The 14637-nt window shown below is 39.0% G+C and overlaps 1 protein-coding gene across 1 annotated transcript in view; it reads left to right on the top strand.

Annotated features, from left to right (window-relative positions):
* tsc2 (TSC complex subunit 2) overlaps positions 1-14637 on the top strand; it is a 33572-nt gene that overhangs the window by 7711 nt on the left and 11224 nt on the right. Inside the window, exons 15-28 of the mRNA XM_037689670.1 lie at positions 29-184; positions 274-393; positions 1870-1992; positions 2100-2206; positions 2299-2464; positions 4094-4216; positions 4301-4435; positions 4641-4830; positions 4957-5050; positions 5136-5238; positions 7040-7134; positions 9737-9874; positions 13940-14101; positions 14184-14342. Coding sequence (XP_037545598.1) covers positions 29-184; positions 274-393; positions 1870-1992; positions 2100-2206; positions 2299-2464; positions 4094-4216; positions 4301-4435; positions 4641-4830; positions 4957-5050; positions 5136-5238; positions 7040-7134; positions 9737-9874; positions 13940-14101; positions 14184-14342 — 1871 coding nt within the window. The remainder of the gene's footprint in view (positions 1-28; positions 185-273; positions 394-1869; positions 1993-2099; positions 2207-2298; positions 2465-4093; positions 4217-4300; positions 4436-4640; positions 4831-4956; positions 5051-5135; positions 5239-7039; positions 7135-9736; positions 9875-13939; positions 14102-14183; positions 14343-14637) is intronic.

Genomic DNA, 14637 nt, shown 5'->3' with positions numbered 1-14637 from the left:
GATTGTTGGTTTTTCCTTTTCTTTTTAGGATGAGCTGATTGAAATGGTTGTGATCCCTCAGCTCAGTGGGATAGCTGAAGACCGGGATCTGGCTGTCAGAAAACAGGCCACCCAGCTTCTGGTGGACCTCGCTGAGGGTTGTAACACTCCTCACTTCACCAGCCTCCTGGACATCATTGAGCGAGTACAGAAAATAACCTCACCAAAACACTCGCAACCATTAAACTCTTCATTTCAGATTGGCATACTTTACTATTTGCTTTTGTTTTCTAGGTGGCCAGTCGTTCTCTGGTTTGTTCAGGGGCCCTGGAGGTTTCTGAGAGAGACCTCACAGCTGAGTCTCCTATGGAGGATGTCAAGACTGCTGTACTGGGTCTGCTGGAAATCCTGCAGGTACACTCACGTCATGTAGATATACAGTGACTGATTTACCAAGGTGACTTTTGAATACCGTATTTTTCGGACTATAAGACGCACTTAAAATCCTTTACTTTTCTCAAAAATCGACAGTGAGCCTTATAATCAGGTGCACATTATGTATTAATTCTGGTTGTGCTTACTGATCTCAAACTGATTTTATGTGATACACAGCGCTCAAAAATCTGTCCAAATGAACTTGTTTTGCTTAATGCGCCTTATAGTCTGAAAACTATGGTACATTAGAAGTTTCTTTTTTAATTGCAAGTTTGAGAAATAGGCTTCTGGGTGCATCCATGAATGTCTGTTGTGCTTGTCTTTTTGTTTGGCTGACTTGTACTCACTTAACCAGCTTAAATAATTGACTCCAGGCTGCACAATATATTGAACTGCAACATTATTTTAATATTATTGTGCTCTATATCAGTGTGGCAAAGTGCTGCTTTAACAGCAATAAACCATAGGCTATTATATTCTAAGTCTCATGCATTTTTGCTCCACAAAATTTTAAAACACACATTTTAAAATCAATGTATGGGCCTTTTAGAATCGGTTCAGAATCGCCAGGACTAAGAATCTAGATTCTTTAATAAATCACTTTTTATTCTGCACCCCTAAAACAAGCCAACGAGTCCAACAAGCAAGTTTCCGGTAAATTCACCTCTGTTAGCTGTAGAGGAGCAACAGATAGTTGTCAAAAGCCTAGAGGGCCCTCCCACGACTGCAAATAGTAATGTTTACTCTTTGGTTCATGTCGGTATGAATGAAAATTTAACGCGTCAGTGAAAAATTGTATCATGATTAGAATAAAAACGTATTTAAGTCACTTCGGACTATAAGTCGCAGGACTGGCCAAACTATGAAAAAAAAGTGTGACTTATAGTCCGGAAAATCCGGTGCATACTGCCGCCCTTTCTGTGCTGAACAGTTATGCTGTGCATGTTGTGTCGTAGTCAGAGGTTGAATCTTGTGTTTGCAATGTATTTGTTTTATTTATTACCAACATGCTTACATTTACACTAAACAGTCTCTTTGGCGCTGATTGTTTTGCAACATTGTTGAAGAGGCGTGGACTAGACACGGAAAAAAACACGATGTTAAATTCTCTGAATGTTTTTTTTAATTCCATTTGGAAACCTCTGCTACAACCTAAATTATAATTAAAGGGTAACAATATCGCTTGGATTTGCCAAAGTCTGTCCAGAGTCCGAATTGGATGTTCATCCTGGGAATTAGATTTTAGAACGATGAAAAGTTTTCAGGGTGGAAAAGATGTTTTCGTTTTCAGTTGCTGTGTTTTCGTAGGTACGGCTTTTTGTATTCGTGATCCAGTTTGTGAGGAAAATGATAGGAAACAGATATTTTCTGCTGACCTGAGTTTTATTTTTGGATGTTTTTGTATCTATATTAAAACGCTGAATGTGTCAACCTCTTTCATTTTCCTTGCAACAGAGCAAACTTTACAGCCTCCCAGCCAGCCATGCAAGTCGCGTCTATGAGCTGCTTATCAGCCACCTGCAGCTCCACTACAAGAACAAATACTGTTCAACCATCGCTTCTGCCATTAGACTACAGGTAACGCCTGTTTTATTAAAACCTTTGGTGTTTTTTCGTACTTTCTATTCTCTGAACTTTTACGCTTAAACTTGTGCTGCATGTGTTTTCTTTGACTTCTCCTTCAGGTGTTTGACTTCTTCCTGATGATGCGTGCCGACTCGCTGCACCGCATCGGCGTTCCCAACAAGAACGGAGTGATGCGATTCAGTCCGTACTGCTACTGTGACACGGGGTGAAAACACAGATGCTTGACTTCCTGGCGGCCGATGGTTATTGAACTCGCCCAACGACGCCGTAACTGTACGTCTGTGTAATTTATTCCAGGGAACCAGAGAAGCGCGTTTGTGAAAAGAAGCCGACAGGTTCGACATCTCCTCCTGCTGGTAGTCCTGCTCCTCCTGCTGCTCCTCCAGCTTCAACAGCCTCCATACGCTCCGCTTACCTCCCCTATGCTCCTGCCTTCAGCGTCCTGCTGCAGTGCCTCAAAATGGTACGCACACAATAACATCCCATCACAGAACAAAACGCAAGAATGTAAAATATTTTTTATAACATGAAATGATTGAACTTTAGCCATGAAGAAAAATTGAACTTCTTGGGACTTTTGGACAGATAAATGTTATATATTTAAGTAATATTTAATAATACAGGTGGGATATACTTAACACCACAAGGAAATGCACACTGAATATAATATTTTACCTACGGATGTAACATTTGGATCTAAGTTTCAGAAGTTAATATTGCAGTTCTGTTGAATATACATATATTGGTTAAAAAAAAGGTTTCATTTCTTCATTTCTTTATTTGGGCCAGTTTATAAATTCATAAACAAAAATTATAACAAAGATTTAAATTGTGCTGCCAATCTGAAAACCCATCACAATATTTCGCCACGTTTCTTGTTCCTTTCAGGCGCATGACCTCACGTCCTCAACTGCTCTCACATGATCAGAGTCAGAGTTTCTTTATTTGTCATGCGCACCACATGTGGTGCATGTGGTGGAATGAAATTGTGTACTCAGGGTCCCAGTTACATCCAGCAATAAAATGTAGAAGAAAAACAGTAATAAGATCATTAACTAAAAGTACGCTAAGCACTAAAAGCATAAAAGCAATTCGCCGAACAGCAGCACGTATTATGATGCAATAATTGATAGGTGTTTTTTTCATACAACCTTTTAAGGACACTTTTTTTAATGTACTATCTCACAGGGCTGTTCCTTTTGGTGGCTAGTTGGTAAACTGTATTCAGGAGGGAGTCACCAATTTGTTTTTAATGCATTTGCTACTATTTGCAATTTTCTCCTGTGTCCGTTGAAGTTTAAACGTTGAAAATATCTTGTTTAATAAATTGATTCTGAAAATATTCACATTCTTGTCATGGACGTCTCCAACTCCTTTAAAGAGTACAAGAACTGTTTTCCGGAGCTCTCTGATAGAAAACATTCAAGGTCGTTGCCCCGATCTTAAAAACTACACTTTCTGCTAATTTCAGCTTGTTTTGCTGATTTCTGCTAGTTTCAGTATTTTATACTATTTCAGCTACAATTTAGCTGTTTTTATTCTGATAGCCTTTTCAGCTAATTCCACATTTTTTGATCTCCTTTCAAGTTTATTCAGCCAAATTCAGCAAAAATGTGCTCTCTTCACTTCCTTGTAATTTCAGCTTGTTTCTGCTTTTTAGCTGTTTTTTTAATTTTTTACAAATTTCATATTTTTTTCAGATAATTTCCACTTTTTTGTTCTAATTTCTGCTTCTTTCAGCAAACGCGTTCTTCTTTCTTCTGCTCATTTAAGCTTGTTCTAACTTTTCAGCTATTTTTCAACTATTTTTTTTTTGTTGCTAAACCCAGTTTTTTATTTTTTAGCTAATTCACTAATTTTTGTGCTAATTTCTTCTTCTTTAAACCTAATTCAGCAAATATGTGTTCTTTCTGATTTCTTCTGCTAACTTGGGCTTGCTCTTCCATTTCAGCTACATTGCAGCATATTTTTTAGCAAATTTCAGCTGTTTTTCAGCAATTTGTTTCAGCAATATGCATTCACACTGCATTTTTGCAAGAAATGCAATTTTTCTAGTTATTATTATCATTATTATTATTATTATTATTTTTAGGAGACAGATTGGAAGGTGCTGAAACTTGTTCTCGACAAGCTGCCTTGGATGCTGCAGTTCAAAGTCCTGCTGCTCACGTCTCCGTGCAGTTTGGACCAGCTCTGTTCCACTCTGTGTCTTATGGTATGGCTTCTTTATGCACATGTATATAAAAAAACGTGACATTTAGTGATGGTGCGGTGGCTAATCATTAGCTTCTCTTTCCAGGTGACGGATCGTTTGATCTCTGAGCGCTTGAAAAAGACCCCAGAGGGCTTTTCCCGCACAGATGTTCAGCTGGCTGTAGTTCCTGTTCTGACAGCCATAACATCTTACCACAACTACTTGGAGCAATCAAGACAGGTAGAAATGATTGTATAAAGAAATTTAACCTCATCAATCTGGATACCTGATTAACTGAACAGACGTTTTGAAGCAATGTTGTTGACATTTGGCCAACACAAACACATTGTGGACTTTCTTTATAAACCTGATTTTCAGGCTCCACTCGTGCACGAAAAGGAAACGTTTCGATTCCACTGATTTTGACTTCCTTTTCCTCCTGCAGAGAGAACTGGTTCAGTGCCTTGAGACTGGCCTCATTTATCGATGTGCCAAACAGTGTGTGGTGGCTCTTACAATGTGCACGGTGGAGATGCCTGATATCATGATCAAGCTCCTCCCTGCGCTCATCGTCAAGCTTACCCACATCTCTGCCACCGTTGCCATGGCATCTCCCATGCTTGAATTCCTCTCTAGTGAGTTCTCAAAGCGATCACCTTTTCTGATTTATTCTCAGTGCGGTCTTGTTGTTCACTCTCTGTCAGCTCACTAGACAAAGCTCAAACCTGATTGGTTGATGTTTTGGGTCTTATTTTTCACAGCTCTGGTGCGTTTGCCCCATCTGTACGCCAACTTTGTAGCTGAGCAGTATGTTAGTGTGTTTGCCATCTCGCTGCCCTACACCAACCCCTCCAAGTTAGTACTCAGACACATAAATGTGTATTTTAGCTTCATAGATACTCACGTCTTTTACTTACTCTTACTCTTTTACTCACATCAGGTTCAACCAGTACATTGTGTCTCTGGCCCACCATGTGATCGCCATGTGGTTCATACGCTGCAGACTTCCCTTCCGCAAGGACTTTGTTCAGTACATCACAAAGGTGAGAATCAAAAAATAAAGCCTTCAAACTTTTACTCTGTCTCATTTATTTCAGACATAATAGAAATATGACAATAACTGGTAAAAGAGTTAAGTCAGGAAAAAGCCCTGACTTTTGTGCTAAATAAAAGGTTCAAGATGCAGCTATGTTTAAAGTATGTCAAAGGGGGTTAAGGCTTTTCATTCATGCTTGGGTTTTACATTTGTATAACTTCTGCATGCGTTTGGATTTATCTGTAGCACCGACTTAAAGGTGGAACGCTAGATTCAGATTTGTACCTCTGATCGGGTGCATAGTTGCAAAAATCACCACGCTGCACTCTTCTTTGCGAGCCGTCACTTAACATTAACTTGCTCTGTTTTCACAAGGGGCCACTGAGAGACTTTACAGACTTTATTTCCATTTGGAAATGTGAGCTCACGAAACCTTTCTTTGTATGATCGAAGAAGAGCAGCAGTTTGGGGGCTTGTTCACCGTGCGTGTAGCAAACGTCATCTCTTGATGTCCTTTGTTTGTGTGAATGTTCTCACTATTGTGATCCATTTTTCTTCTGTACATTTTTTCGGTGCGATTCTCGTCCTGCAGTTTTCAAGCCATTTCAACAAAATCGTAAATCAAAACGTTCAGCTCTTTCAGGACAATCCTGCGATGACTTTTGGTATTGGTGCCATTTTAGCTTTTCTGTCATTTTTCTTCTCATGTAAAATGAGCTCAATTCATTTTCTATCATTCATATCTTTAGATCTGTTTACAACCTTTTCCTTTCACTTTTTGTTCTGGTTCAGCTTCTTTTAGATTCCTTGTGTAAATGTAAACTTTTTTTCAGCTACTTTCAGCGAATTTCAGCTGTTTTTTAAAACTGTTTTGTGCTCGTTTCAGCTTCTTTCTGCTAACTACAAAATTTGTGTGCTTCTTCTAACTTCTTTCTGCTAATTTCAGCTTGTTATGCTCCTTTCAGCTTTTTATGCTATTTCAGCTACTATTTAGTTGTTTTTATGCTACTTTTAGCTTTTCAGCAAATTCCAATTTTTTTTTTGCACTAATTTCAACTTTTTTCAGCCAAATTCAGTAAAAAAACTGCTCACTCTTACTTCTTTTACACTTCTTTCTGTTTTTAGCTACTTTTCAGCTGTGTTTTTGCTACTTTCAGGTGTTTTCTGATAAGTTCCACTTTTTTGTACTCATTTCTGCTTCTTTCAGCCTAATTGGGGAAAAATGTTCTTTCTGCTTTTTTTCTGCTAATTTAAGCTTGCTCTAACTTTTCAGCTACCTTTTTAGCTTTTCTGTGCTAATTTCTGCTGTCTTCAGATAAATACAAGTTTTTCATGGTAATTTCTGCTACTTTCAGCTTGTTATTCTCCTTTCGGCATATTTCTTCAAGTTTCAGCTTTTTTAGCCTTTTCAGCTACTATTTGGCTGTTTTATGATAATTTTAGCCTTTTCAGCTAATTCCACTTTTTTTTAGCTCATTTTAGCTCTTTCTATTTCCTTCTGCTAGTTTAAGCTTCTTTCTGCCTTTTCAGCTACTTTTCAGCTAATTTTAAATAATTTCCTAATTTCTGCTTCAGCAAATACGTGTTCTTTCTGCTTTTTTCTGCTAATTTAGGCTTGTTCTTCCGTATCGGCTACATTTCAGCATGTTTTTTTTATTTTTTTTAACTACCAGTAGTTTCAGCTGTTTTTCAGCAAGTTCTTTTGCAATAAGCATTCACACTGTATTTTTGCAGGAAATGCCATTTCTCTAGTTACATTTCAGTTTTACGTCTTCTCTTAACATTCATAAATTCATGTTTTTCTTCAGGGTTTGCGGTCCAACGCCCTGCTGCCCTTCGACGACGGCCACGAGCAGAGTCCATTTCGTGCTCGCAGTACGAGCCTCAATGAGAGGCCCAAAAGGTAACGTGGAATTTCCTGCTAGGCTGACGTGCAAACGAGCAGCTCCGCACATCCCTGTGTATGTAGTTGTGTAAGAGGGTTAAGGGTTGCCGAGGAAACGGCAGACTCGGCATGACAAATATAGTGGTGTGACGCCTTTCAGGTTGCCATGGTGATCATTAGTTTTCATCATTTGAATTTGTTCTGTTTCAGTATGTTTGTCATACAAATGAATAACATGAGCACCTAAATACACTCATGTTGTTTTGTTTTTCATATTTTAGGTTTTTGCATCAATTATTGCTCAACTGTTTTCCCATTTTGTCCACCACCTGTTGCTTTATTATACCTGTGCTTACGCTTTGTTGGCGTAATAAGAGGAGTAAGTCTGCCTTCCTCAGGGTTTGAATAGTTATTTTTATAAAAATTTTTTAAACTCCTCTCTGGTGGTTTAATACAGACGTGTTGGATGATGCTCACAGTGTGTAGCTGATCAGAGACTGAAGGAGGCGACTTCACTAAAGTCCACCAGGCTCTGACTGTTTCAGATGCGTCTGCACGTCTGCGATTATTCTTTGAAGTTTTAGTCGTAAAATTAAAACAGAAAAATTTTGCTTAGCCATTAAAAAAAAAAAAATTCAATTCAGTTTATTTATATAGCACCAAATCACAACAAAGTTGTCTCAGGGCACTTTACAGGAACATTCACATACATAAAAGCCAATTAATAAATTTCTTTATCTGAGGAATCCAGCAGACAAGTTGAATCTTGGCTTCGTCTTGGGGTTTCTTAGTGTAGCCAAAGATCTTTAAAAGTGGTCCTGAAATCACTTGTAAAGTATTAAAAAATGTAACTTTTGCTAAGTTTAGATGTCCTGGATAAATCAGTATTTCTCCAGTATTATCATTATTTATCTTCTTTTGTTGTGCTAACAAGTATCATTCTTTCAAATGCGTTCAAGTAATTTAGTTTTGGTTTCCGCACTCCCTTCTTAATTTCAAATAACCTCACTGTGCCTTTATTGCCACCGATTTTTAAGAAAAGCTGACTTTCCAATAAACTCCATAGCATGGAACGTGTCTGATAATGTTAGAGATTTTCAATACTAACCTACATTTAGAATTTCATGTAAGGTATCATCATCCTTGTGCCGCTCATGTCCATTGAAGGGTTGGAGCTCAGTGTGTCAAAGTCTACAGTGATCGAGATAACCAAATTATATCTACATTTTCTTCTGCTGAATAAATTACGTTAGCAAAATTCCAGGAATTCTCAACGTTGGAAACTTTCCATTGGAATTAATGGGACTTTATGGGAAAAATTCAAAACGTTGGTCCTTAAAAGGGATTTTATACGTAGTTGCAGGAAATATTTTTGAAAACGACCAGATTTCATTGTTGTACCATGTAATGAGAGACACCACGCGTATAAAATGATGATCTATGTCCCCTGGACGTGTAGGGACAGATGGAAATAGTAAAATGTAAATCCTTCTGTTTTTAATGCAAATAAAATGACAAAAAGCCAAAATAATGATCAAAGAGAATCTGTCCATATGACACGATTTAACTTTTTAATGATCAAATAATAATTAGTTTAGTTCAGAGTTGTGTGATTGAAACTTGATATTTTGTGTTCATAAATTTTGACCTTTTTTGTGATATGTTCACTGATTTTTAAGTTTTCAATTTGGAACTTTCACAAAATCCTGCAGCTTCACTTCCCATGGAAAATTTCTGGAAACGTTTTTGGAAATTTACTGGAATATTTTTTGCCCCTTTGCAACCATTATATGAAGACAAAATCTGATTGACTCTCAAGTTTCATCTTTTGAGTTGATTAAACTTTAATCTTGGCCATTATCTGAATGTTTCTCATGTTTAGTATTTATTCTAGACTTGCTGTTCTCCAACCCACACGTTTAATACATTTTGTCTCATTGTTCTGATATTTGATCTTGTATTACGTGAAGCCTGTGCTGAATCCATCCCTGTTACAACTGTTCTGTTCTCTTAGTTGTTGCTTTCACTTTGAACCTGCTGAAATGTTGATTTTGTTGCTCTCCTGAATAATTTCTGGATGTTTTCCTTTCTGAGCAGCAGAGGTTGTGTAAACCTCTGCATGTAGTTTGTCTATTTTTTTTCTGTTTGAATGAATGTTTACCCTTTATTTTAAATCCTCTTTTCTTTCTCCGCTCTCCTCTAATCTGACTCATGATGTCCACTGCTGTTAATTTTTCACCTTGTTTTGTTTTTGTTGTTTTCTTCATTTGACCCCCCTCCACTGCCTCCTGGTTTGGTGCTGCATTGTGGTTGTGGTTTTGGGGGTGGTTGTGTCATCCTGGATCCTTGCTCCTGACTCCCGCTCCCTCGTGTGACGCCTGCCCTTTGACCTTTATGTTCTGTACCCATCCCCTTGTGTGCTGTATGCCCCTGGTCGCCTGCTCGTGTTGCTCTGGTGCTCGGGTGATGATCCCTGCTGTCTCCTGATGTACTTTTTAAACCACACGTCCACTATTACTCCCAAACCACTGGCACCTTCATGATGACCCACCCCCTTTACCTCCAAACACCAACCCTGGGTTCCCTTCACTCGTTGCCACGGATACGCCTCTCCTCCCAGTCTGCGAGCTGTGAAAGTGTCAAAGGCAGCTCCTGTAGCCAATAGCAGCAGCTCTCCAGTTAAAGAGCTGAGGGACCTGTCAGCCATGGATGCTTTCCGCTCCCGCAGCATCAGCGTCTCCGAACATGCGGTTCGCAGGTTAGAGAAGACCCTACTTGGTAACAAAGCAAAACAAATAAAAATAACTGTAACAACCTAAACACTTCCTGCTTCCTCCATTGGGAGTCATTCTCATACGAGTTTGTTTGGGCCGTTTTTAATGAGGTTTGTTGGAAGGGACACCTGGAATGGGTGGTGCATGCTGGAGGAAGGGTGTGCTGATTGTTTAGACTATTTTTTGTTTGTTTGTTTGTTTGTTGTTTTTGGTTGTCGTTCTTATAATTTGCTTTTGCATGCAGTGTTTGTCGAACACACTGGAAAACATCTTGATCCGCAGCGATGTTTTTCTGTTTTTGCTTTTGCTCCAACGCAAATTTTTTATCGTAAATTGTGTTCTTTGTCTTTGCTTGGATTTTTTTTTGTTTTTGTTTGCTGGGTCTGTTGGCTGCTGTATTTTGATTGGCTTAACAATAAATGGATGCCAGGAGCCACTGCTGTCAAGCATGTGTGTGTTTTACATAGGTCAGGGATATTATTTTTTCTTTGGCCTCTTCCTCTTGGTCGACGCTTCTGCTTCTTTAGCCAGTGACGGGCACAACAGCTTTTGTTTACTTGCATCTTTGTTTTTTTATTTGGCTTCATTGAAATATCCACTGTGCTGCTATGACCATGGCAATCTCCTAGAGTGGGCTGTTAGGACTAGTTGGGCTGATCTGGAGCACTTATCACCATCACCACACAAACATCTACAGGGACCGTCTGCCTTTCTGTTCTCATGTGTTTAAGCATGGCTGAGCTGCTCAGGTGTTACAGAATGAGACTGAACGTTGCAGTTGTGGTTTCAAAGCAACTTTTCTTCAATGTCATACCTCAATTGCGCAACAGAAGGCAGCAAAAGCTTCTATTTAACTTTTATTAGATGTAAAATTTTCAAAGTCAAACCTAAAACTGCCCGTCGACAAACAACTGCAACGTAGATCTCTTCATCCTGCTTTTACTGTCCCATTTTTTAAATTTCACACTTCTTTTAAGTGGACACTCCTCCCCTCCCAGACAACATGACCATGTTTTAATTTTTGATATTTTAAGGTGACGCCTTAAAACAGAATTATGCTATGAGTAATGTACCCCAAACTCACAGATTTTATTGGCTTTAAAGGTTTATTTTGCAATGCGATGAAGTCAACAAGCGGCACCCCTTTTTCAGTTGTGAGTGTTTCATGGTCATGTTTTTATGGAGTATGTGTCGAGAAAATTGTGTTAAAACGAGCAACTCAGTCGATCGAAGAGGTAAGTTTAAAGTCTGGGACCTGGTCTGAGTTTTTATTTTCCATCCAGAATTTTAATTCAAGCTTTACAGCTATATTAAGATTATAATTTTTTTAACATGCCTGAATTTTATTTTATTATACATAATTTTCCAATTAAGATTTCCTTGTCAGTACAGCTTTTCTGAGCTAATAAAGTGGTTAGTAAACTATTCAATGCAACATGTTATTGTATTGAAACAGAAAGAAATGGACAATAAATCATAAAAAAATGCTTTACTCTTGTGATTATCACATTTTCTAACCAGTTTTCTTTTATATTTATAAGTTATTTCTTTTGTGTTTTCACTTTCTAGTTGTTTAGATGTGAACAGGCTTTTTATATTCCTCATTGTGATGAGCAGAGATATCTCACTGTGGCTGAAATGTTGCTGTAAATGCTCATTTAAAGCAGCAAACCAAGCTACAACTTCATTCATTCAACCTTTATTTATACAGGTTAGTTCCCATTGAGCCTTGAGGACTCGTTTACAAGAGAGGCCTGTTACATACAAACATGCAGAGTAGATGAGGAAAAGAGAACACGAGGGTAGAGGAAGTAAAAAAAAAAAAAAATCATATTTCACACCATGTCTTGGCCAGGGCACAGTGTAAAAGATGCAAAAAAAATGACCTCGCAACATAAACGGCAACATATGACATAATACATTTAAGCATGAGGTCAACAAAGTGGTGAGTTGTCCATGGACACTGCCAGAACGTTCCAACGTTCTGATAAAATGGTACAGTGTCTATCAGCAGTTGCGCATGCGCAGTTCTGATAAGACCTGTCATTCCCCGATCCGTTACGGAAGCACGATCCGTAGTGTCAGCTCATTTGCACATGCGATAAAAGGGATACTTCCGGGTCGCACGGATCGTCGTCGTTTATGATTAAGAACTGTCTTTATTTACTTGGAAAAGTACGTGCTCTATCTTCGCCGATCTTCATGTTGCTAATTTACTCCACTCTTATTTCCGTTAAAATCGTTGACATATTTACGACATGGGTTAAGATGATATGCGACGCATTAGACTTGACCCCAGCCTGGGCTGAATGAGAAAACCCTGCAAGATACAGAATGAATTATTTCCATGGTGAAACGGCGCCACTCTGCGATGAAGCTGCATATCATTTTAAGCGTGACATAAATATATGTCAATGATTTTAACGGAAATACGAGTGACGTAAATTAGCAACATGATCGGTGGAGATAGAGCACGTACTTTTCTACAGTAAGTAAATTAAGAAAGTTCTTATTCATAAATGGAATTATAACATTGTCTAGGAAAATTACAAAATTTATAACAAGATATATTTTAATTAATATTAATAAATATGGTATGTTTCATAAATGTATTTTATTAATATCAAGTAATTATTTCCAGTACATTTTCCTTAATTAGCATATTCAACGGTGATCCATGCGACCCGGAAGTGTTCTTTTTAGCACATGCGCAAATGAGCTACACTATGGATCGGCTTCCATAACCGATCGGGCAATGACGAGGCCCACGGATGTCCTCGGGAGAGGGGGGTAGGAGGAGAGGCAGCAGAGCATCATTATTCACATAACCTCTGAGAGAATTTGAGATGGCTGGCATATTCAAGGCCAAGTGGGGAGCCAGATTTGTTAACACATGTTTTGGGACAGGCAGACTTTGCTTCATGTTTTTATGTCTGCCTTTAAAAGTTCTGCTGGTAATTCTTCATGGTGAATCCAAAACAGCCAGATTTGTGGTCATTCATTTTGTGCTTGTAGTCTTCCCCAAGGTCAAATCCTTCACGCCAACGAGTTTCAGAAGCCGCAAGTGTCTGCAGTGCTCAGAAATCACGTCCAGCTTAAGGCTTAGCTCAAAAAGCATCTGAGTCTGGACGCTCGAAGCGCGGCACATTCCTTCACACATGGCAGGCAGCTTCAAAATAACCAGATCCGCTGCCGACGTCTTCAGAATTTGTCGATGAGCCAGAAATCTGCTGATTCCAAAAAGCTGAAATCCCGCTATCATAAATCCAGTTATGTATGCGTCTTCTACGTTCTCAACGGACAATACAGAGAGACATCAGGAATCCCGAAGCGAATGTCCCTTCAGGGCATGAGGGCTCTCCTTCTCCCTGTCTTCTCGTCAAGAAAATTTTATCAATTGCGTTGAGATCAGCTGACCAAATCATATTCATTCGACCTTTATTTAGACAGGTTAATCCCATTGAGCCTCAGGGACTCATTTACAAGAGAGACCTGATTTCTGTTTTTTTGTTTTGTTTTGATATTCACTTTATCTCCAGATCTGACAGTGATAAGTTGTTTTTTTTTGTATCTGCACGCTCAAATTCAACAAGAATCCTTAGGAATCCAAAAAGCGAGCACTTCTAAACGTTGAACACTATTAAGGTCGTCTTGGTGACACACACCTTCATTTAACTTTATTTAATATAAATATGTACAGAAATTTGTGTCTTCTGTAGAATAAAAAAAAAATTGCATTTGGATAGAAATAAAAACAGCCTCTTGGGCCACTTAGACCATGTCCCAGTTTATTTATTAGTTTGTGTGCTTAAGAAATTCTAATGATCCTGAAATTATTTCACACTTGTGGATGCATGCAAAGAAAAAGAAGCCTGGCTTGCATGCGATTTAGGCAAAACGTTGTGTGCCTTTTTAGATACTTTTTTATTTTTTCCAGAATTCTGCCTGCACCTGCCATAGCGACTGCACGACCATGCGCACATATTTTATGACCTTGCATGCTGTCCTTCTCTCTTGCTGTTTAGTTATTTCTTATTTTCCTCATATAGGATGCACACGTCAACCACAACCTGCAGTTTGGGCTCTGCCGATGAAAATGCTGTAACTCAGGCAGATGAGGGGCTCAAGACTGTCCACCTGGAGCTCACTGAGACCTGTCTAGATATGATGGCACGATACGTGTTCTCCAACTTCTCTGCACTGCCCAAGAGGTTGGTGGGAATCTGTATTTTGCGTGTCTTTTGCTCAGTTGGGGAAAAAAATGGACGAGTTTTCTTCTGGTTGTCCTCTTAGGTCTCCCATTGCAGAGTTTCTCTTAGCCGGAGGTCGCAGTATGACCTGGTTGGTTGGCAACAAGCTGGTGACCATAACAACCAGTGGAGGCGTAAGAACACAAGCATTGCTCGGGCTGGACATGTCTGAACGTCTGGGAGGAGGCGGGGAAATGACCAGGTGATGCACGCTCGCAGACAAAACGATTAAAAAATTTGTATATCTCAGTCTGCTCTTGCGTTCAAATGTCCAAAAAATATTTCTTTGTCATCTAGCTTCTGAGTGCAGAAGATTTCATTCAGTTGGGAAAACGCCATAAGATTTTATTTTCCTTGAAGAGTTTATCAAGAGTTTTTGTCCTTGATACTGACTTTGATGTGGCTAAGTTGGTCAAGGTGCCCGTCTAGTAAATGGGGGATCCACGGCTCAACTCCTCACAGTGCCTTGTAACTTTTTGGTGGCACAGTGGTGCAGT

The sequence above is a fragment of the Nematolebias whitei genome, chromosome 16, assembly GCF_014905685.2.
Source record: "Nematolebias whitei isolate Nwh7 chromosome 16, NemWhi1, whole genome shotgun sequence".
In the NCBI taxonomy this organism is placed as follows: domain Eukaryota; kingdom Metazoa; phylum Chordata; class Actinopteri; order Cyprinodontiformes; family Rivulidae; genus Nematolebias; species Nematolebias whitei.
This window is presented reverse-complemented; position numbering and strand designations above follow the sequence as displayed.